At 41.8% G+C, this 23,094-nt stretch overlaps 1 protein-coding gene across 2 annotated transcripts in view; it reads right to left on the minus strand.

The window, feature by feature from the left end:
• Positions 1-23,094, minus strand: part of LOC122643963 (protein ZINC INDUCED FACILITATOR-LIKE 1-like) — a 127,646-nt gene that overhangs the window by 87,443 nt on the left and 17,109 nt on the right. For both annotated transcript variants that reach the window (XM_043837543.1, XM_043837544.1), the window contains exons 3-7: positions 12,414-12,474; positions 12,197-12,299; positions 11,986-12,088; positions 11,807-11,860; positions 11,657-11,719 (exon numbers count right to left, since the gene is read on the minus strand). In XM_043837543.1, coding sequence (XP_043693478.1) covers positions 11,657-11,719; positions 11,807-11,860; positions 11,986-12,088; positions 12,197-12,299; positions 12,414-12,474 — 384 coding nt within the window. The remainder of the gene's footprint in view (positions 1-11,656; positions 11,720-11,806; positions 11,861-11,985; positions 12,089-12,196; positions 12,300-12,413; positions 12,475-23,094) is intronic.

A 23,094-nucleotide genomic window follows, 5' to 3' on the forward strand; every position in this document is an offset into this window, starting at 1 on the left:
TCCTCCGCTATCGAGGCCACCATCAACAACGTCAACTCCGTCGAAGGTCCTCCGCCTTTGTTGCCTCTACCTACGACAACCGTCGCCCATGGCCCTGCTACCGAGGTCCCTCAAGCCTTGTCTTCGTCCCATCTGCTTGAGCCTGCTCCCTTGAAAAGGTCATCGAGACTTCGCCGAGGCAGTCCTTGCACCTCTGCACTGAGCTTGGAAGGGAAACTGGCTCACCTACCACATCTGGGTTGTCTTGCAATCCCCAAAACGAGCTAACCCCTCCTGCAGATGTTCGTGTCGCTGCCCTGACGAAGACCACCAACCTTTGCCATTTTCGCGATGAAGCTTCCCCCTTTGCATCCTCGTCTGATTCTTTTTCTTTTTTGAACCCCCACCCCCTTTTGTCCCCTTCCACTCCCCCAGCTTTTCCACTTTTTCCCCCCTTCTTCCAATTTCACCACTCCCCCTTCTTCCACCACCCCTTTTACCATTTTACCCCCGGCTCCCTCCCCCCCATGGCCCTCCCGTCCAACTGTTTTAATGACCCTTTTGGGCCTTTTTCTTCGGCCCATGTTCCCTCCTCTTGTCCTGGGCCCTGTCCGTTAAAATACCCCTTGACCCATCCACCTGTTTGGCCCAACTGCCAGGCCCGTACCTCTTCCCCTAGCCCATCACAGCCCCTCCTATCCTCTCTCCCCCTTTTAACCCTCCCATCCCCTATCCAGCCCTTTTCTGCCCAGCCCATCTCTACCCAACCCCCCTCAATCGTACCCCCCTCAACCCAAGCCCAGTCTTTCTTCACCTATAAGCTGCCCATTTTTCAACCTCCAGCCCACCTTTATCATAAACTTTTCCCTAACCCTCCCTCTCAATCCCTCACGCGGTCCATCTCCTCCCCCTCCCTTCTGAATCCCCCTCCCTATGATCCCCCCCCTTCACCCCCTCCCCTTGATCCCCCCCCTTCACCCCCTCCCCTTCATCCCCCCCCGGTTTTACTCGCTCTCCCCTCCCCCCCCTCGCAGGCCTCTCGTCCGAGACCCGGCTTTAGTCTTCTTTCGGCGTCGCTATCGCAGCACCCCTCCGGTGAGCTCTTTGCCTTTCCCCTCCTAGTGTCCATGTCTACCGACCTCATTTAGAACGTCCGGGGTCTTAACTCCCTGGCCAACCATCAAGAAATCCGTTTTCTCATTAATTCCTCCCACTCCTCCTTTTGTGCCCTCCTTGAGACCCGTGTTCTGCACGATAATGCAGCCCGCATTGCTGCCTCTATTGCCCCCTCTTGGTCCCTTCTCTCTAACTACAATCACTCTCCTCTCGGTTGGATCTGGTTCCTCTGGGACCCGTCCAAAGTCACCATCTCTCTTTCCCATTCTTCCACCCAATTCCTCCATCTCAATCTCTCCCTCCCCAATTCCCACACCACCCTCTTCCTAACAATTGTTTATACCTGCAACCATGCTGCTAACCGTTCCTCTCTCTGGTTGGATCTCTCCCTCCTTAACTCCTCCATGGACTCCACCCCCTGGGGTTTAGGTGGAGACTTCAATGTGGTGCGAACCTAAGAAGAAAAATTGGGAGGTAGACCCATCGATCCTTCCTCTATCCTTGCTTTCAATGATTGTCTAGAAGAGTTAGGCATTGAGGACCTTCGTTGGACCGGTTCCCCCCTTACTTGGAACAACAAGCATGTTGGTCCTGATCGCATCGCCTGCAAGCTGGATCGTTTTTTCTTTAATGAGGCTTGGCTCTCCTCCTTTCCCCACTCCCTTGCCAACTTCCTCCTCCAGGGCCTTTCTGACCACTGCCCCTACCATATCCTTATCCACCCCTATTCCTCCTTCAGTCCTAAGCCTTTCAAATTCTTCGACATATGGACCTCCCACCATCTTTTGCTTCCCACCGTCCTCAAGGCCTGGCGCACCCCGGTCTCCTCTCCCTCCCTCCCCCTCATTGCTCTGACCAGGAAGCTCCGCAATACCAAAGCTGCCCTCAAAAGCTGGAATATCTCCTCCTTTGGCAATATTAATTCCAGGCTCTCTTGCTGCAAATCCAATCTCTCTTCCGTCCAAGCTAGACTTCAATCTGACCCCCTCAATCCCCTCCTTACCTCTGAGGAGAAACTCCTTTCTGAGGAGCTGTTCTCTCTCTCCTCCTTGGAGGAAAGTTTCCTACGTCAAAAATCCCGCATCAAGTGGTTGGAGTTGGGAGACTCAAACTCTGCTTATTTCCATAGGTCTCTGAAAGCAAGGCTCAACTCTAATTCCATCACCTTCCTCCATTCCCCTGATGGATCCACCCTTACCTCGGTAAGTAACATCAAAACTGCAACTATCTCCTTCTTCTCTGACTTGTTCAATCCCCCCCCCTCTTCCTTCCACCCCCATTCCCCCTGCCCTCATCAACAAATTCCTCCCTCCCCTTGTTGCGGATTCCCTCATCAGCATCCCCTCTGATGAGGAGATAATCAAGGCCATCCACTCCCATAAATCCAATAAAGCTCCCGGCCTTGATGGTTTCAGCATGGGGTTCTTTCTTAGCTGCTGGGACTCCATCAAAGGAGACCTCCTCAAAGCCATCCGCAGCTTCTTCTTTAAGCTTAGCTAGCTGGCTCAAGTCAACCAAACCTTCATTTGCCTCATTCCCAAAAAAGAGGGAGCATCCTCTCTTTCGGACTTCAGACCCATCTCCCTCTGCAACCTCATCTACAAATTCATAGCCAAAATCCTTGCCAACAGAATCAAAGCGATTATCCCTTCTTTGGTCAGCCCCAACCAATCCGCTTTCATTGTCGGGAGAAGGATTGCGGATAACATTATCCTTTGCTCTGAGATCGTGCGGGGATTTGACCGTAAATCTCACTCTCCAGCTGCCCTCATGAAAATTGACCTCCATAAAGCTTTTGACTCCCTCCGGTGGGATTTCATCTACGGAGTGCTCTCTCAAATGGGCTTTCCCCCCGCCTTTGTTCGCTTGATCCATGCTTGCATCTCTACCTCTTCCTTTTCAGTTCTTGTCAATGGTTCTCCAGCTGGCTTCTTCCATTCTAAGGTGGGTATCCGCCAAGGATGCCCCCTCTCCCCTTTCCTCTTCTCCATCGCCCTGGAAGTTCTCTCCCGCAGCATCCAATCCAAGACCGATCTTCACCTCATCTCCCCCCTGCCGAAATGCAAGCACATCAACCTTACCCATCTCGCCTTTGCAGATGATCTGATGATCTTCTCTAAGGCCTCTCACTCCTCCATCTCTGCTATAATGGACTCTCTCCACCTCTTAGAGTCCCTCTCGGGCCTTCGTATTAACCTCCTTAAATCCAAAATTTTTCTCTGGCATCTCCGATCTGGACCGGGACTCCCTTCTTACCCTCACTGGCTTCTCCATCGGCTCCCTCCCTGTCAAATACCTTGGGCTTCCTCTCATTCCGGCCAGGCTCTCTAATCACCATTGTGCTCCCATGCTGGACAACATCCGCAAGCGTCTCCAGCTATGGAAAAGCAAACTCCTCTCCTACGCGGGTCGCCTTGTTTGCGTCCACTTTGTCCTGATAGTTTCCTATATCTATTGGAGTGGGATCTTCAGCCTTCCCAAAGCCACTATCCAGGCGATGGAACGTCTCTTCTGTGCTTTCCTCTGGAAAGGGTCGGACACTTCTAGATTCCTCCATCCTGTCAGCTGGAAGTCCATTTGCCTCCCAAAATCCGAAGGTGGTCTTGGGATCCAGAGAATAAAAGACTCCAACACTGCTGGTATTCTCAAGCTTATCTGGAAAATCTCCTCCCATCAGGATTCCATCTGGGTCACCTGGGTCTATTCTCATCTCCTCAAGTCTAACTCCATTTGGACTGTCCCCATCCCCTCTGATGCCTCTTGGATTTGGAGAAAGATCCTTGCTCTTCGTCCATTGGCCCTTCGAGATATCTCTTCTTCCATTGCCAATGGATCCTCCATTTCCCTCTGGCTTGACCCTTGGCACCCCCTTGGTGTCCTTTTTAGTGTGCTTGGCCCCAGGTCAATTTACTCTTTTGATCTTCCCAAAAATGCCCCCCTTTCTTGCCTCATTTCCTCTGGTTGCTGGTCTTCCCCCCCCCCTTTCTCAATCCCTCCATTGTTTCACGGATTTGGCCTGCTCTCCCCTCCCTTCCCCCTTCCCCCCCCCCCCTCTTGGTGATAGATTCATTTGGTCGCCCTCCCCCAATGGCTTCTTCAGCACCAGATCAGCCTGGAACTTTATTAGACCCACCGGCCCCATCATGCCTTGGCATAGCCTAGTCTGGTTCAAAGGCCGTATCCCTCGCCATAGCCTCACTACCTGGAGAACCCTTCGCCTTTACCTCCCCACCCAAGCATTCCTTATCCACCGTCATATCCCTGTCTCCCCTGCCTGCTCCCTTTGCTGGAATGGCCTTGAAGACATCCCTCACCTCTTCTTTGACTGCCCCTTCACCTCTACTATCTGGAAAAAAGCCCTGTCCTCCATCTGGAATCGCAACAGGAGACCCCTAAATTTTGAGCAAGAATGGCTTTGGTTGGTTAAATCTTTCTCAGGTTCTTCGATTTGTGACACCATTGGAAAGCTGGTTTTTGGAGCTGCTATTCACCACATCTGGATGGAGCACAATCTTAGGAGATGGACTTCCAACTCTCGTTCTTTTGACCTGATTTGGAAAGCCATCTCCTTTGACGTGTCTTCCAAGCTCAGCCGTGCTCATCTCTACGCTGTCAGGGACAACCCTAGGAATAGGCATATTGCCGGTTTTTGGGGCCTTGATCTGCCCTCCCTTTTCCCTTCAACCTCTGTGTAGGTTGGCTGTTTCTCCCCCCCCCCCCCCCACTTTCACTTTGTATATTCTTTCTTTGTCCAGCCCCCTCCTTGGGTAAGGTAATACATATTATTCACCCAAAAAAAATATTATATATATATATATATATATATATATACGAGGGAGCGGTCCTGCGGCAAGTAATTCTATTCTTTCCTCAGGCTGTCCTCTCCTCTTTGGACAGCTTTGTTTCTTCTTCTCTTCTCTTCTCTTCTCTCTCTCTAATCTGGTTACAAGGTTTTTGATATTGTAACATGGTACCAGAGCACTCTTGTAATCAGATCTGAGAATTTCTCCAATCATTCTCTGCTGATTCCTCTTTTTTGATTCTCCTTGTGGTGTGCAGCCACCTAATGCTGCATCTCTTATGAATTAATCACTCCTTCCTTCATATATGGAGTGTATTGTACCTGGTTTTACTCGAAGATACTGCTGCTCACTGCAATATACATTGAAGTCTGCTCCAACCTTGATGGATCAATCTCTAGCAAAACCGTGATAAAATCGATCTCCCCTTTGGCTGACCTTTTTTTTTTTTTTTTTTTTTTTTTTTTTTTGAAGCTTATGGATTCGTGGCTCCTTGTTGCTGATTGTTGCTGATTGTTGCTGAATCTACTTTGGTCTTCTTGGCTCTGCAATTTTATGTCATCGATTTTGGCTACGTCACCAAAACCCTAACAAGTCGATTTCTTCCTGGTTGGTTTTCTGGAATCCCTTTATTGTGGTGGAGCCTTTCCTGTTGCTGGTTGTGCTTTCCAGCCCTCTTTTTGGTGTATTTGGACTGCTCTTATTACTTCTTTAATCCAAATTGATTTTTTGGATTAGTCATCACATTACTTGCTATCGATGTTTTTGGAGTTGCTATTTTTTTTCTTGTGACATGGCTGAGAACAAGAATACTACGGACAATGTTTATGTCCAGATTACTTCTATCAAGCTCAAAGGCAACTCCAATTACTTGCTTTGGGCACAAGCTGTTCGAGTTTGCATTATGGTTAAGGATAAGCTCCGTTATATTACTTCAAGTCCTCCTGCATCTGATTCTAAAGATTATAATTAATGGGTCAAGGACAATGCGATTATTCTAATTTGGTTATGGAATAGTATGGAGCCCGATATTACTACCAATGTCATGTTTCACACTACAGCAAAGGGAGTGTGGGATGATTTGAAGGAGACATATTCACAAGAGAAGAGTATGACTCGAATCTCTGACCTGTATAAGAAGCTGTTCCAATTTCAGCAATCTAACAAGTCTCTACAGGATCTACAGTACTATCAAAGATATAGTTGAAGAGCTGAATGTGTTTCAGCCACTTACTGTATACGTTGAGAAGCTTAAAGTCAAAGGAATGAGTATTTTGTGTCAAAATTTCTTGCTGGTCTGAATTCTAATCTGAAGTCAGTAAAGGGTTGCTTGCTTGCTGGTGAATCAGTTCCTACTCTCAATGATACCTATTCCAGACTTCAGCGCATTGCTTCCCCTTCCAAGGTTGATTCCAACACTAAGAAAATTCTGCATTCACTGCTGGTCGAAGCCATGGTTCTGGTGGTCATAGTTCTGGTGAGCAGCATACTGATCATGCTAATAGACACTGCTCTTATTGTGGGAAACCCAATCACACCATTGAAACTTGCTTGGCCAAGCATGGAAAGCCAGAATGGGCCCAAGACTAGGCCAATCATACAGCTCCTAATGATGGTTCTAATGTTGTAACCACCGGTGACACTAAATCTGGTCCCTCTTCAGGAGATTCTTCCTCCATCCTTCGTGATGAGGTTCATCAATTGATGTGTTGCATACAGAGTCTTGAGATCTTCTACATCCTCTGGGGTTTCCACTTCCGCTGCTACTTTAGCCCATGCAGGTACACCTGTTTTCCTTACCACCACTTCTACACCCTGGATTATTGATTCAAGGGCTTCCACCCATATGACTGGTAAAGTCATCATTATTTAATTCATTTTCTTCTAGTTCACATTCACCACTTGTAATTCTTGCGAATGGCACTTTTACACCAGTTTTTGGTCATTGTACAGTTTCTCTTAGTCCTGACATCTCTCTCTCCTCAGTGTTGCATGTTCCTAAATTTCCATTAAGTCTTCTTTCTGTTAGTCAATTGACTAAAGCTCTTAATTGCTCAGTAAATTTTTTTCTTCTCACTGTCTTTTTTAGGGTCTTCAAATGAGGAAGACGATTGGTGGAGGGTGTGAGAAAGATGGACTGTACTATTTCTCCTTTGCTGCCCCTTCTGCTTCTACTACTACTACCACTGTTGGTGGAGTTTCTCCTTTCCAGTGGCATTGTCAGTTAGGTCATTTGTCCATGTCTTGGATCAAAACTCTGTTTCCCCAATATAAGTCTTTAGATAGGTTAGAGTGTGAGGGCTGCGGGTTTGGAAAGCATCATCGTGCTTCTTTTCCCTCTCGACCCGAGGCCCGTAGTCAGTCTTTATTTTCTTTAGTTCATTCAGATATTTGGGGTCCTTGTCGGGTAAGTAATAGGCATGGTTTTCGGTATTTTGTTACTTTTGTGGACGACCACTCTCGTCCTACTTGGTTGTACCTCTTGAAGGATCGTTCAGAGTTTTTATCTGTATTTCGAAATTTTTATAATGAAATAAAGACTCAATTTGGAGTGCCTATCAAAAAATTTTCGTTTTGATAATGCTTTGGAATTTGTTCAAAATGAGATCTCTTCCTTTTGTGCTACTTATAGGATGATTCATCAAACTAGTTGTTCCTATACTCCACAACAAAATGGAGTAGTGGAATGAAAAAATAGACATTTACTTGGGGTAGCTCATGCAATTATGTTTCATATGCAAGTTCCTAAGCATTTTTGTTGTGATGCAATGCTCACTACTTGTTTCTTGATTAATTATATGCCATATAATATGATCATGATTGGATCCGCATATGTTTGGTAAAAAGAATAATCTTCTGCTTTGAGAATAATCAAAATGGAAAGTGTTCAATTGGAACATGAAAATGTGACTGAATTGGTCCTAGTTACTCTTCGGAATGGAGTGGAAGAAGGGAGGAGATTCTGGAACAAGGAAAAGGATCCAATGACTTCACTGGCATTATTATTACTGATTGGTAAAATCCATATCTGTAGAAAAGAAAGAAATACAAGAAAAGAATTCTTTATATGGTAAAAAATTCATTTATCTCGATTATTTCACAAGGAAAAGAAAAAAAAAAAGAAAAAAGAAGAAAACAGAGGATCTGTTGAATTTCAAATATTCAATTTCACTAAGTCGGTTTTTTGGCCATTAAAAATGATTCCGCAACTACTCTCCCCATCCGACTAACTGAAAATTCTTACACCATATTGATAAGGCAGAGAGTTTCGTTTTCATTCGATGTACCTCTGTGCTTATCGATAAGTGTCCTTTTTTGGTTTTGTTTCCTGGTTTGTCTCCTTTCCATTTACCTCCTTGGGTTTTTTGTTGCGTTTACTTTGTCCACAATCTTCATCCTCCAAGTGGTAAGTTGGAACCTCGGTCTACCAAGTGTGTTTTTCTTGGTTACTCTTGTACTCAAAAAGGGTACCGGTGTTATGACCTAGTTACCAAGAAACAGTTTGTTAGTGCTCATGTGACCTTTGAGGGCACCTCCTATTTCTCTATTCAGTCCAACTTGTTTGGGGACTCTTGGGCTACTACTAAACCTGCACCCATTCCTTCCATTGTTCCTATCCCTACCCCACCATTGCAGGTTTATCAGCGCAAGAAGACATTGGGGCAGCCCCGTACAGATGTTACTGCTCCACCTCCATCCCTACCTAAACCATCGTCCACCTCTGGTGCGGATCCTAGTCCTCGTGTACCTGCTGACTTAAGTGGTGTTATTGATAACTTACTTATTGCACGTCGTAAAGGTACACGCTCTTGCACTCAAAAAACATTAGTTGTGTACCCTATTAACAAATTTGTCTCTTTGTCCCATCTTCCATTTTCGTGTCATCGTCTTCCTCTCCCCTTGTCCTCTTATACTATTCCCCGGAGTCATACTGACAAAATCCTGACTCCAATCTAATTTAGGGTTATAGGTTTTAGCTTTTGCCGATTTTTAGAGGGCTGATTACTTCCATTACTAGGACCACTCGACTTCAATCTTGCACCTATCCAAGTTTTCTAGAAGGCCCCTACCCCAATCGATCTCTATTTTTCAGGGTTTTTCAAAACCCTAACATTAATCGATTTTTTGGGTTAGGGTTACCTGCTGCTTCTGGAGTTTTTTAGAGGTGTTTCTACTATCAAGAGAGGCAATTTACTTCAATTATTCATGGCTTGAAGAAGTTCTTCTACACAAGATAGCTGCTGCCCTATTTTTTCTACATTTTTTGGTGTTTCTCCCACTTGAAGATCAAGTCTCAAACCCTACAAGAGATTGGGTGTTCGCAGTGGAGATCCATTCAAGCAGCTGTGGACAGCATCTATGCCAAGACATAATCACTTTGACAAGTCATCATCTATTTTTTTAAGCCCCCTTCCCTACAATCGATCTCAACTTTCAGGGAATTTTACAAAACCCTGAGTCTAATCGATCTTAGGGGAAGGGATGTCCTATCTTGCTGATTTTTTTAGGGGACTTTTATCAACATCAAAGGAATATTCAACCCAAATTACAGCATCATTCTTGAAGTTTATTTTTGAAAAAATTCAGGTTTTACTCTTATGGCTCGATTTCACCAACTATCAACCTATTTATTTTCCAGTTCCTATGTGGCTGGCTGCATCACTTACTATTGGATCTGCTGAGTTATTATCTTATATTTGCTGGTTCTATTGATTGGGTTCTGTAAGCATGACTGGTTAACCTGTTACTGCTACCTTTATGTGGACTACTGCTGCCCTGTTCTTGAGACTGAGTATCCTACTATTGGAGATCGAATTTCTTTCACATTGTTGAAGAGTCGGATCTACTACCCTGGAGATTGGTTTCTATTTGGGATTACAACAGTGTGTTCCATGCTTATTGGTTGCGACTACGAATCTATTCAGTTGTGTGAAGCTTTTCTACAAGTTATATCCAGTTTACTCTGAAAGCTTAATCCTAGCATTGCTCACTAACTCAATACTGATCCAAGTTTTCTAGAAGCTTATTACATCAATTCTGCCCAAATATCTTCATCAGTTCTATTCAGCATATGGGAGTTTATAGATTGGAATTTTGCACACTAGTTCTTCCTTGTGTGAAGATCGATCAAGTTTTGAAGAATGGTGCCTTCTCCTTATAACAAATCCGATCATTGGAGATTGGTGTTTTGGAGTTAGTTTGATCGATTGAAGAAGGTTGAAAAATTACTGTGTTGGTTTGTTTTTGTCCATGGTTCATTATCCCACTGCTTTTTTTCCTTACCCATCTCCCATACCATACTTTGACATTTACTAATAACCACTTTGGAAGTTTATGGTACAATCTACTTTGCCATTACTTCCTCTTTTCCATTACCCATAGCACCTTTGGAGAACTCTGGAGGGTTATCCTTTTGCACTATCTCATACATCATCTCTGTTATGTCCACGTGTACTACTACACATGAGGGAGAGATTATGTACAGTACACTTATAGACATTGCAGAAGCAAAACTTGCAGGAACACTTGGTGCAAAACATAGAAGATCAGTGTTTCCACCATTGCCATTGGGTACCCTTTGTTATTGGGTTGAGTTTGCCGTAAGGGGGAGATTGAAGTATTAAAGTATTGAAGATATTTGGTTGTTGCCTGCCTATTTGAGGATTTGTTGCCTATCTATATGAGGATTTAAAGTTGGGTTGATTATTTCCGCTGCCTGATTCAGTTTATTCCGCTACTTGCTGCCCTAGTTCTACACTTCAAGATTTTGTGTCACTGTGACAATCTGAGATTCATCACTGGACAGCTATTGAAGATTGGTGAAAGTTTGCTGATCAAGTCTGCCCAGGTTTTGGAGATCAATTGTTTCAAGTTCTTGAAGGTTTATTTGGGAGCTTCATTCATCTGTCAAGTTGAACTCTGCTGCAACTCTATTTCTTCCTATTTTGTTCAGGTTGGGTACTAGTACTTTATACGCACCAACTTGGGGGGGAGTATTGGAATGTTGGAGTTTTTTTTTTCTTTTTTTTGTTATTAGTTCAAGCTGGATCTTCTTTCTTTACTTATTTGTATAATCCAGCTTGAGGGGGAGTGTTGGAATATGTAATCCAGAATACCATGGGGGTATTCTACTCCTTTTGGGCTTGCTTAGTTATTAAGTTATTAGAATTAGACTGCTGCTCTTATTGAGTTAGCTAGTTCAGGGTATTTTAGTCCTATCAATGAAAATACTTCTATTCTCTCATTCTCTCTTTCTCAAAGTCATATCTTCTTTACCTAGCAATTTAACCCTTAGAAAATTCTGGTTATTTAAAATTGTGCTACTATATCTTAGATTTGAGCTATCTTAATCAGGTGGGCCCATAATCGATCCGATTCGAGTTTTGGATCCCCGGATCCACATCAGTATCGTTAGTGTATCTTGTGTCCCTCTGATACGATACGATACAATACGATAAAATATGTCTTTTAAAATCACCTTTCCAATACGATACCTGATACTTTAAGGAACAAGCGTTCAAATTTGTAAAAATCTATTAACTAATTTGAAAGATGGACAAAGAATATGGGACAGCCAAAAATGGAAAGGACTGTCTCCGCAGAACAGAGGGAAAAAAGAACCTTTCAAACGATATCAATATCATAAAGAAAAGTGAAGGAAATATTAACAAATGAATAACATCTTAATTTGCTGCAACTTCTATGGCTTTCAGTGCTACATCAATTTTGCTTTCTAAATGAACCCCACATGCCACAAGTACCTGAGACAGGAAGCCTCCAAGAGCTGGACCAATGATCAATCCTATGCCCCATGCTGTGCTAACCTGAAATGAAATGCTCAAACTGAATATAATTCACTCACTGAGGTAGCAAAGAATCAACAGCAAACATTGAGATAGGGACTTCCTTACAAGAGATTGTCCCAAAGGCAGATATTCTTCACGGCATACTTCAGCAGCATATGCCTAGAATACAATCAAATTGTAATGTTAAGAGTGCATTGCGCAAACAATTAAGAACAGAAGCAACAAATAAATGCAAAATATAAGGTCAGAAGTCAGAACTCGAAAATATAACAGAATGGCCAAACCTTTATTGGACCATAAAGACCATTGAAGCTTCCAAGAAGGAACCTCATAGAAAGAGCCATCCAAAAGCTTGTACTGAGGCCGAAGAGAGTGTTGAATATGACCCTAACATGGTGATAGAGAAATTCATGAAAGAACTTATATGACATGCTACCGAGCTTCTTACAATACAATGTGAGATCAACAGAAAAACAAATGACAATAAGTACTCACATTGTAATGGTGCCTATCATTATTACAGGTTTTCTACCATATCGATCAGCAATGATTCCCCAGAAAACAGAAGTCAAAGCTCTTCCAATCATAAATGCACATCCTTCAACAAAAAAAAAAAGGTATGATTAGAATCATGACACAAAGTATTACAATAACTGACCCAAACTTTCAGTATTTTAACATAAGATGAAATGACTGATGTAAATAAACCCACCCACATAACCAGCATAATAGCTAATATCTTCCTGCCTTTTAGCAATATGAAAGTCTCTTATCTGCAAAGAAGGAAAGGGAAATGTCTTCCATAAATAAGGAGTGCATGGTTTCAACAAAATATAAGGAAATGAATGACACCCAGTGTAATTGTAACAAATAATCAAGGATGTTGTTCTGAAACCTTCCATCATACATTTAACAGAATGCAATGTTATTCGGACTACATATATGATGTTCTAGATGAGAAATGATTGTCTTGAGCATCTGCTGATGCAGAGCTGAAGCCCTACATCCACAAGAAGAAGAACACGAAGTAGTCCAAGTGTTAAGAGTAGTTTAGTAGGGATGCCTATGTATATTAGACTCCCATACTTAGTTTTATTTTATGTTTTAAATTGAACCAGTTGAACCACTGGCCCAATTTAAGTTATTTTCGAATATTCTTTTAGAATCTTAGAATCTTTAAATTGTTATTAGGATTCCCACCACCTCTCCACGATTTTTCAAGGAGGGAGTGTTTTGTATTTAGGCACAACCTAGGATTTCTACTCCTACGAAAAAGGCCCTTTGGCCAATATAAATAAAGAGAAATTCGGTGGACAGGTTTCTTACCTCTAAATTTTGAAAAACTGCTCTTGCTGCTCTGCAACATTGTTTCTTCTTTGAAGAATTGCTTTGTGTCTAATCAAAGCTAGTGGGATTGGTGTTTGATCCAATTGACACCTTGCGGTGTGAAGCCTGTGTGGTTCTATTGAAACTCCATTCAAGTTTTCTGTCCAAGATCTGAATTTAGTTCAAGTTTCAACTTCCAACAAGCTGCTGCCAGAGAACCTCTGCAACAACAATGAGTTAGAAGCATTCCCCATCCCCCTTATTCTTCTTCTAATCCTCTCACATCCCAACCCTAGCTATCCCCCTTTTTAATTTTCATTTTTACTACACCAACCATCAAACCGGACCTGTTCACTCATCCACGAAACCCCAAATTCTGACCAAATACTCTCCTACCATCAAGTTTCACTTGATCCAAAGCCCAAACCTAACTTCCCATTAAAACCTTAAATCCCACCTACTTAAATGATCTCCCATAAACTCTAAAACCTGCACAGACCAAACCAACCGTGAGTTTCTGCCCATACTTTAACTGAACCTCACTCACACACGCAGGAACATTTGATCCAAGCCCTAGCCGAATCCCCTCATCCTAAACCCTAGATTCCCTCAATTTCCACTTCTCAAAAACCCGAAACCCTAAACCTAACTTGCTGCCCAGTCAAGTTTACACACTTCCCTCCATCAAAACATCTCAGGACCTTCACTGATAGACTCTCGTACATCAACTTGACATAAGCCACGTCAAACCCTAACCCTAATTTAACCAAAACTCCATTTTGACCTAACCAATTCACCTATTCAGATCAGATCCTAGTTGTTTGGCTCCTAGTTTGACTTTTCAAAGCTACCACTACATGTAGTGGTATCAATGTGTGACACCCCGCCCAGACTTGCCCGGGTTATGTGACCGAATGTCCACAGACATTCCCAAAACCACCAAGATTTCAGTTCAATGGCCTACCTGATAGTTAAAAGTCATAATGAACTATATGAAAATCAGAGAATGCAACGGAAGAACAAAATCCTATTATGAACTTAAGTAGCAGAGTACTAAATGATAACATAAGTATTTACTTAACCATACTGTTGATCTAAGCTTTACAATCATTCTTCTATAAATACATAATACCTAACAAGATTAACTTACAAAAAAAAAATCATAAGTTGATGAAAACATAACCCATCATCTAGCATCTTCAAGCAGTAGCCAATAAGTACAGCTATCATCATCACGTACATCTTTGTGCCCATCTAGCTCTACATCCATCAACATCACGCTAGCTGCCATGTCTAAAATAAAAGGTATACTGAGGGATGGGCTCCACTGAGCCTAGCAAGGGAAAACATGCAAACAGATGCAAATAGTCCATGATGCATGGTCTTAAAGCTAAGTATGCATCTAGCAACAGTTCTTAGACTCATAAGGTATAAATGCTACTATAGTAGGTATGATATCCTCGATCCCGAAAACGCAAACCAAATATCGGTCACTCGAGAATACTACTCTACTATAGTGAAGACCCGCCAGTTCCAGAATGTACACATCAAACCCCGGCGGACCCTCAATGCTAACCCTACTGTTTATTCTCATTCTGGTACGTACTCTTCAGACCTGGGACAGTGAATGGCATTCCGGAATTTACCCTTCACACCTACCACGGGTTATCCAACACCTCACCCCCTGTTGGCAAGGGTCGTAACATTGGATTTATGATAACCTAGCCATATGCATTCTAACATGATGTCATTTGCAAATGCAGTATGCAATGCATCCTAACATCATGCATACATCTAATGCAAAAGAAAAGACTATAAACATATATGAATCTTAACAACTAACATGGTGTATGAACAGATGCATCAAGCATAAAAGCAAAGACAGTAAGAAACACTCCACAAATTAAGGTCAAAATCCCTTACCTGGAGTTGGAGAAACAACCTAGCCAAAAGAGAGTTCCAACTCACACTTTAACCTCACCAACAGAAGATACACAGCCTAAATTATCAATACACAACATAAATTAGGTCATAAGATAAACCTAAGCAAAAGCCCTAACCATTTGGGAACAAAATAGGGACAGCAGGGAGGACCGGATTCAGACACCAGGCCAACCGGTCGACTGCAGGGGTCACGGACTCTGAATCCGATACTCAAAACAAAATAGGGGTTTGGGGTTTATTATCATGGATCTTGACATACACTGTACCAAAATCATGAAAAGGCTTCAAGGGAGTGAAGAACATAATATTTGGGTCAAATCAACCTAAATGATTGTATGGTTTGGAGATTCTACACTATTTTGCGTAATTGCTAAGTTTTGGGTTTGACTGGGTTCTAAACCCAGCTGAAATCAAAAAAGAGAGGAAGAAGGCCATGCATAGGCCCCAAATCCCAAATTGGCTTAGGGAAGTAGAAGGGAACTTCAATTAGGATGAATCTACCCAAATGCATGTTGGGTTTGAGGGGTTTACATCAAATTGCCCTAATTTCTAGGCTTTTGGGTGAACTGAGTTATGAACTCAGCAGATTTTCAAGGGAGAAGAAGAATTGGGCAAATTAGTAAGGGTTTAACAGCCTACCTGAGGTACTCAGTAGCAGAGATCAGCAGCAATCTCAGCCGGCCAGCTTTTCCCAGACCTTCTCTCTCCAATAGTCAGTTCTCTAAGTTTTTTCCCTCTTTTCTCTTCTTCTCCAAAGCAAAACCAAATTTTGGTTTAAGTTAGAAATGAATTCTTAGGCTAAGTCTTCCTTATACGGGTAAGGCTACTGAGGTCTGTTTGGTTTGGCCATATTAGAATTAGTTTGTAAAATCTGATTCTTCTAAGTGTTTAAATGATAATTAACCCACGAAGGACTTATAATCAAGTCCCGGGAGTGATATCCCACGACATAAATGAGAGCCCGGCCGTGATGATATGCGGGCAACTCAAACCAGACGAGATACGTGGGTCCCACAAGAGAAAATTACACTTCAGCCTATATTATACAAATAATACATTAGTTTTATATAAACATTACTAACAGGTTCTTACCTATGGTCTGGCCTAATAGATTGACAGTTTTTGCATCTGCTCCACCCAACATTTATCGCATGCAAAACATATATGCGAGGTCCCATCCGTTTCCCCAAGTTCCAAAATAGCTACATCAGCCGATTCTTCGGAATCCATCATCGAGGAACTAGAAGATTGGTTCGAATCCTTAGCTGATAAAGCCCACAACATTGAGGCATACATGGTGTGAACCAGAACCTGAAATCACACAAGTTCATATAGGCTCAGTTTAGAGGTGGGTGTCACACAAAGTCATGGCTGAAGGTAAAGAAACAGTGCTACTAGCAACACCGGACCCTATGGCAAAGGTTATTGAGATGTTCCAGCAGTTGAGTGATAGAATACAGTGAACTGAGGAACGACAGGGTACTCCAGTTAGGCACAGCAATCTACCAATGGAAGAGGATAGATATCAGGTCCAATCTCAAGTTCACCGACCTCCAGAAGGCATAGGGAAGATAGGGAAAGGAACAGAGATGACAGAGTAGACAGGGAACGTCAGAGAACTCCAAAATATCGAATCAGTTTTAAAGATCATGTGAGATCTTACTTTAATGCCGATAATGGTGCCCCTTTCCGATGTTATGGTGACACACAAAAGGTCAAAGCTTGAGCTGAAGGAATATGATGGCCGACATGATTCACATATATTTTATGATGATTGATTCTATATTAGATGATTACTTTGACTGGTATGATTTACCTGAGGATAGAAAAATGAGACTAGCACATACCAAACTGGTGGGATCTATCCGTGAGTGGAGCAGAACTACTGAAAGGGATATGGAGAATGAAGGCACTGCACCTAATACACGAGCTGACATGAAGGAAGATTTGAGTAAGAAATATTTTCCAAGGCCCTTCAGGGCACAATTAGAGGACAAGTTGAACTTCGCCAAGAGAATTTATCTGTGGCTGAGTATATGCAACAGTTAGACTCACTCTCCACTTGTATTGGCATTAGGGAGAATGAGATTAAGATGTTATCTCGATTTCGGTTGGGATTGAGGCATGACATCAATAGGGGTATTGGTGTTCCTGATGTGTTTACTGTGAGGGATTGTTTTGAGAAAGCTCTTAAGGCTGAGGAATTATTGGCATGTACAGGTCAACGGTTAGGCACTCCTGCTACCAACAAGAAGAAAAATTTTCCAACACCCAAACCTTTTAATACTGGTTCCTCTACTACTGGTCCTTCACGTACTACAGCTCCTCCACAAGTTGACAATAAGGGTAAGCAACTTATGGTTAGCACTGACAAGGAAATCCTTGGCCTGTGTAGCCTGAATGAAAATCTTTGACCAGGTCAAGGTGCTCAATCCAAGGATAGTAGTTGAGTTGTTTAAGGGTTTAATTCCTGCCTAAGAAAGGAATCGGATAGTGGAGATATCCTTGGTCCATGATCAAGGTACTGGACGTAGGACTGGTCCAAACCTCTCTCTCTCCCCTCTCCCTCCCTCCCTTGCACTTAGCTCACATCAAGCTACTAGTAATATCCTCCATGGCATTCTCTATGTTTGTTTCTTATTTATTCTCTATCATATGCCATTGTGTGATGATAGAATTAGTTGTCGGTTTATGTTTTGTTTGTTATGTTTTGTTTATATGAGTTATAAGTTTATAACCCAATTCAGCCCCCCTCTTGGGTTGCATTCGATCCTACAGTTACCAGTTGTATCGACCTGAAACCTTGGGAGATCACTTCTCTCCTCAAAGCAACACAAAACCTGGAGTTCAATCACCATCAAACCTTCCTATTACAATATATCAACCTGAATTCCACCCTGGTTCTGCAACTTCCACCGGTGTAGATATCAGTGGTTTTTTTTTTTTTTTTTGTTTCCGGTTGTCTATTTGGGTTATGATTAGTTAGGACTCAGAGATCAGTAGGTTAAGAATCCCTGCCTGAAATTTCATGTGGTTTGGATAACTATTGACAAAGATACCTCAACTGAAACCAGTTTGGGTTCTCTGCTGGTTGTTGAAATCGTGAGCAAGAAGACGATACCGTTCCCCCTTTTTTCTCTTCATGATTCTCTTATCTTTTTTTTTTCTTTAATTTCCTTTATTGCCCCCTCACTACTTCTCTTATTTCCTTATGTCCATATTTTAGAAGTCCTTCCAAGTTTGTCTCTGAACAATAAATAGTTGGAAATGGTGTAAGGTAAATCCAAGAGAGAAGAGAAGGCGATAGAAAGAAAGGAGAGAAGAGAAGAAGAGAAGAAGAGAGAAAGAGATGACAACCGAATGATAGAGAGAGATGATGTCTCTCACCTATGTGATTCACTAATATGAAATAATAATTACAACCATCTCCCTAGGGAGGTAAAAGGTAAAAACAAGAAAATACAACATAAGTAAATAAGATACTAGACTAATGCCCAAACTACCCTTATTACATAAACTCTAATACTCCCCCCTCAAGTTGGAGAATAAATGTTATACATTCCCAGCTTGCATAACAGGGTACTAAACTGATGAGGAATGAGCCCCTTGGTAAAGATGTCAGTTAATTGATCGCCTGTCTTAACAAAAGGAGTACAAATACAGCCAAAGTCAATCTTCTCCTTAATGAAATGTCGGTCTATGATGAGCACATTTATGTGTGAAATCTTAGGGCTATAAAACATGCATTTTTATACTCAGAACGGAGCTACTCGAGGTTTTTTGTTTGTGTTATCAGGTTTTAAGTGAATTCTTGTGAAAATGGAGCAAATGATGCTAAGGAGCCGTTTTTAAGTTGTTTAGAGGTGTTTGGCAGTAGCCGAAAGCATCCAGGAGTCGAGAAAATCAAGTTTGGATTGAGCACTGAAAGAATCACGCCAATTAGCCAAATTTGAACGTGAGTGCAATGGACCCCATAGCATAATTTTGAGGTATTAATAGTATGGATGCGTAGCCCATTAAGTCAGCTTCGCAACGGTTCAAACGGCACTTGATTCCGAGTTGAAACGAAGAAGTTACAGTCGTTGCCGTGACGACACTCAAAATGGCATACAGGGGTTTATTTGTAATTATTGACAATTGGCCGGGGACAAAGTGAAACGGAAGTTCGGATTCAAGGGGCTTTAGCACAATTATCAGAAGTTATCTTTTCTGTTAGCCGAAAGATTCCATTTGGAAGGCTCTGGAGTAGTCCAACTTCAACTTGAGATATCTTGGGCTCCCGAACTCCAAATTGAACGAAATTTAGGTCTATTTTGGGTGATTTTTCGCAAGGAATGCAACAGTGAGGCCTATATAAGAATCCCATGCTCCACGTTTTTTTGAAGGACAGATTGGGCATTTTATTAATTCTTGAAGGGAATCCTAGTCATCACCCTTATTCTCTCACCTCCAACTTTCCAAGGGTACTTTTGGAATTGTACTATGGATAGATTTCTTTTGAAAAATATTCTCTCATCCATGGAAGGTTGAAAAGTCAAAGATGCTTTGATCTCATTGCTTGGAGAAGACTCCTACAAGGAAAAGGAAGCACAAGATTAGAATTAGAATGTTACTTTTTCAAAAATAGAAGGTTTATGTAGCTAGGATTCTTATCTCTCTTAGTTTCTATTTTTCTCTTTTTTCTTGGGATTCAAGTAATGTAAAGGAGGAAGGAGAAGAAGAGAATATTCTCTTCTCTTAGGGAATATTTCTCCTACCACTTCTCCCTTCTCCTCTCCTTCCCTATAAATACCCCATGGTTCTCTCTTGTAAACTAGTTTAAATTATTAGTGAAATTTCTTCTTTTCTTCTTCTAGTTTTTGGCTTTCTAAGTTCTAGTTTGATTTCATGCTTTCAATTCCATGGTTGTAATGCTTTTGATTCATGCTTTAATTTTATGTCTTCAATATGGTTGTAATAATTCTAGTTTAGTTTTTAAGCTTTCTAGTCTAGGCTTCTAATTCTAGTGATAAGAGTTAGAGACTTGGAAGATTAATCAAGTGTTCAAGCTTCATCAAATTACATTCATGTAAGGCCTAGTTAATTCATGCAATTCAATTTTGGTAGAAGGGAGTATCAATTTCTTATTTTTATTTTTATGTTCTTCTTCTCCTTAACCTCTTAATTCTTCTAGTTTCTAATTTCTTCTTCTTATTCTCTACCTCTTTCTTCTTCTATTATTTTTATTTTATTAGTATTCTCATCCCCTCCATTCCATCCATTGTAGTAGGATTCTCATTCTCCACTTTTTATTTTATTTCTCATTCTCTACCTCTCTAACTCAATCATGCTTTTAGGGTTTTTATTTTTTATTCACTATTATCATTATGCATTATGGTAGGATTTTAATTTAATTATTTTTGTTTTAATTTCAGATTTGGTAGCGCCATTTCAAATGTGAGAAGAAGCAATTTCAATCCGATTCAAGCCTGTTGGGTTTACATGTCTAATCTCTTAGTCTCATTCTCCCTCTCTAATCTCTTTCTTTAGTTTTTTTTATGTGGTTGTGGTTTGTGGCTGCAATTTATTCCTTCCAATCCATGTTAGTTTGATAGGTTAGATGCTTATGTGTTAGGACGCCAATTTAATTCCTTAGATGCATAATGTCGATAGATGCTTGTGAGTTAGGACGTGTTAATTTAATTATCATTAGTTTAATTCAACCCTTTAATCAATTTGGTTCACTTTGCATTGCTTTAAAGTGAGTAAAATAGAGTGGCGTACATCTCCCTGAGTTCGACCCGTAGCTACGATTGATCTGTACGCTTGCGGTTAATTATTTCTTGTAAACAGTCTACTTTAATGTGCTTTGTTCTGTCATGTTGCACAGGGTTGTGTGCTATGCTAATGGCAGCCTTGTTATCACAATAGAGTCTCATAGGTGCCTCAGTATCAAATCCCAACTCTTGGACAAGCTGTCTCAACCATAAAAGTTCACAGACTCCATGAGCCATAGCTCGAAATTCTACCTCTGCACTGGACTGAACTACAACTAGTTGCTTTTTACTCCTCCATGTGACCATATTACCACCTACAAAAGTACAATAGCCAGATGTAGATCATCTGTTAGAAACTGAACCAGCCCAATCAGCATTAGTGTAACCTTCAATTCTTAAATGATTGTTCTTGGCATATAAGAGACCTTTTCCTGGAGAAGACTACAAGTATTTGAGGATTCGGCAAACAGCATCCAAGTGCCTACTCTTGGGGCATGCATAAACTGACTCAACACCCCAACTACATAGGTGATATCTGGGTGAGTTAAAGAGAGATAAATCAATTTCCCTACAAGCCTCAGGTATTTCCCTGCATTAACAAGGGAAGGTCCACAGTCTTCTCCTAGCTTGTGATTCTTATCAATAGGAGAGTTTGCTGGTTTGCAGCCCAACATCCCTGTCTCTTTCAACAAATCTAGGACAAACTTCCTTTGACATATATTCATTCCCTTCTTAGACCTTGACACTTCAATCCGCAAGAAGTACTTTAAGGGACCCAAATCTTTAATCTCAAACTATTGAGCCAAGTAGGTCTTCAGCCTAGCTATCTCAGCTCTGTCATTTCCAATCACTAGGATATCAGCAACATAGACAATAAGGGTTGTGATGGTACCATTACCTCGTCGGGTAAGTAAAGTGTAGTCAGCTTGGCACTGGGAATACCCATTTTTTCAAAATGGCCTATCTAAACCTCTTAAACCAAGCCTTCGGGGACTGCTTGAGACCATATAGTGCCTTCTTGAGCAGGCACACTTTTCCTTCAACTGAGGAACACTTGAAGCCTGGTGGAGTCTACATGTACACTTCCACTTCTAAATCACCATGGAGGAAAGCTTTCTTCACATCCAACTGATACAATGACCAATCTTGATTAGCTGCCAAAGATAAAAGAACTCTTATTGAGTTGTGCTTCGCCACAGGAGCAAATGTCTCTTGATAATCGATCCATACACCTGACTGTAGCCTTTAGCCACCAACCGGGCCTTGTATCTCTCAACTGTACCATATGATCGGTAATTGACTGTGTAGATCCATCTACATCCAACTGGAACTCTCCCTTTCGAAAGATTAACTAGTTTCCAAGTACAGTTTTTCTCAAGGGTCATAATTTCCTCAGTCATGGCTTGCTTCCACTTTGGGTCAAACATGGCCTCAATGACATTTTTGGGAATGAAAATAGAAGAGAGAACGGCAGTGAAGGCAACACCTGTAGGAGAGAGAGCATCATAGGAAACAAACTGGGCTACAGGATTAGTACAAGCTCTCTTTTCTTTTCTAGTAGCAATAAGAAAATCTAAATCAGAAGGAAGAGAAGAGATGTTACCTAACTGAGGAGGATGTATCCCAGGATGTGGATCCAAAGAAGGCTCTTGGTAGGTCTTCTTTCCTTTACTCTTCAAGCATTCACCTTTTCTGTACTAAATGTGGTTATCTTTCTCATTACCAGAACCACTTTCAACAACAGCCCCTTCTTCCCCTTCTTCAACAATAGCCCCTTCTTTAACAACAGCCCCTTCTTTAGGTTTCCCAATATCAAACAGAAATGGGGAATTAGGCAAAGGTGGGAGGAAAGTGATAGAAACAGCCTCTTTATTTCCACTATTCTCCCCCTGAAGAGGATGTTGAGAAGGAGTGAAGAAAGATATAGATTCAAAGAAGGTAACATCTTTTGAGAGGAGCCGCCTTCGGGAAAAGGGATGGTAGCACTTATACCCCTTGGTAGAGGAGGAATATCCAAGGAAAATACATTTGAGTGCCTTGAGGTCAAACTTAGTCCAAGCACATTTATTGACATGGACATAGCAAACACACTCAAACACCTTGGGAGGAAGAGAGAAAGCAACAGTCTGAGGAGACAACAAGTCTAAAGGGGAATTGGAGCCAAGAAATTTAGTGGGAATGTGATTGATTAAAAAGACAGCGATAAGAAGGACTTCTGACCAAAAGGTCTTGGGAACATGCATGCCAAATAGGAGACTCCTAGTGGCTTCCAACAAATGGCGATTTTTCCTGTAAGCCACCCCATTTTGTTGAGGGGTGTCAACACAAGCAGCTTGATGGATAATACTATGATCAGTAAAAAACTGT

The sequence above is a fragment of the Telopea speciosissima genome, chromosome 10, assembly GCF_018873765.1.
Source record: "Telopea speciosissima isolate NSW1024214 ecotype Mountain lineage chromosome 10, Tspe_v1, whole genome shotgun sequence".
NCBI lineage: Eukaryota > Viridiplantae > Streptophyta > Magnoliopsida > Proteales > Proteaceae > Telopea > Telopea speciosissima.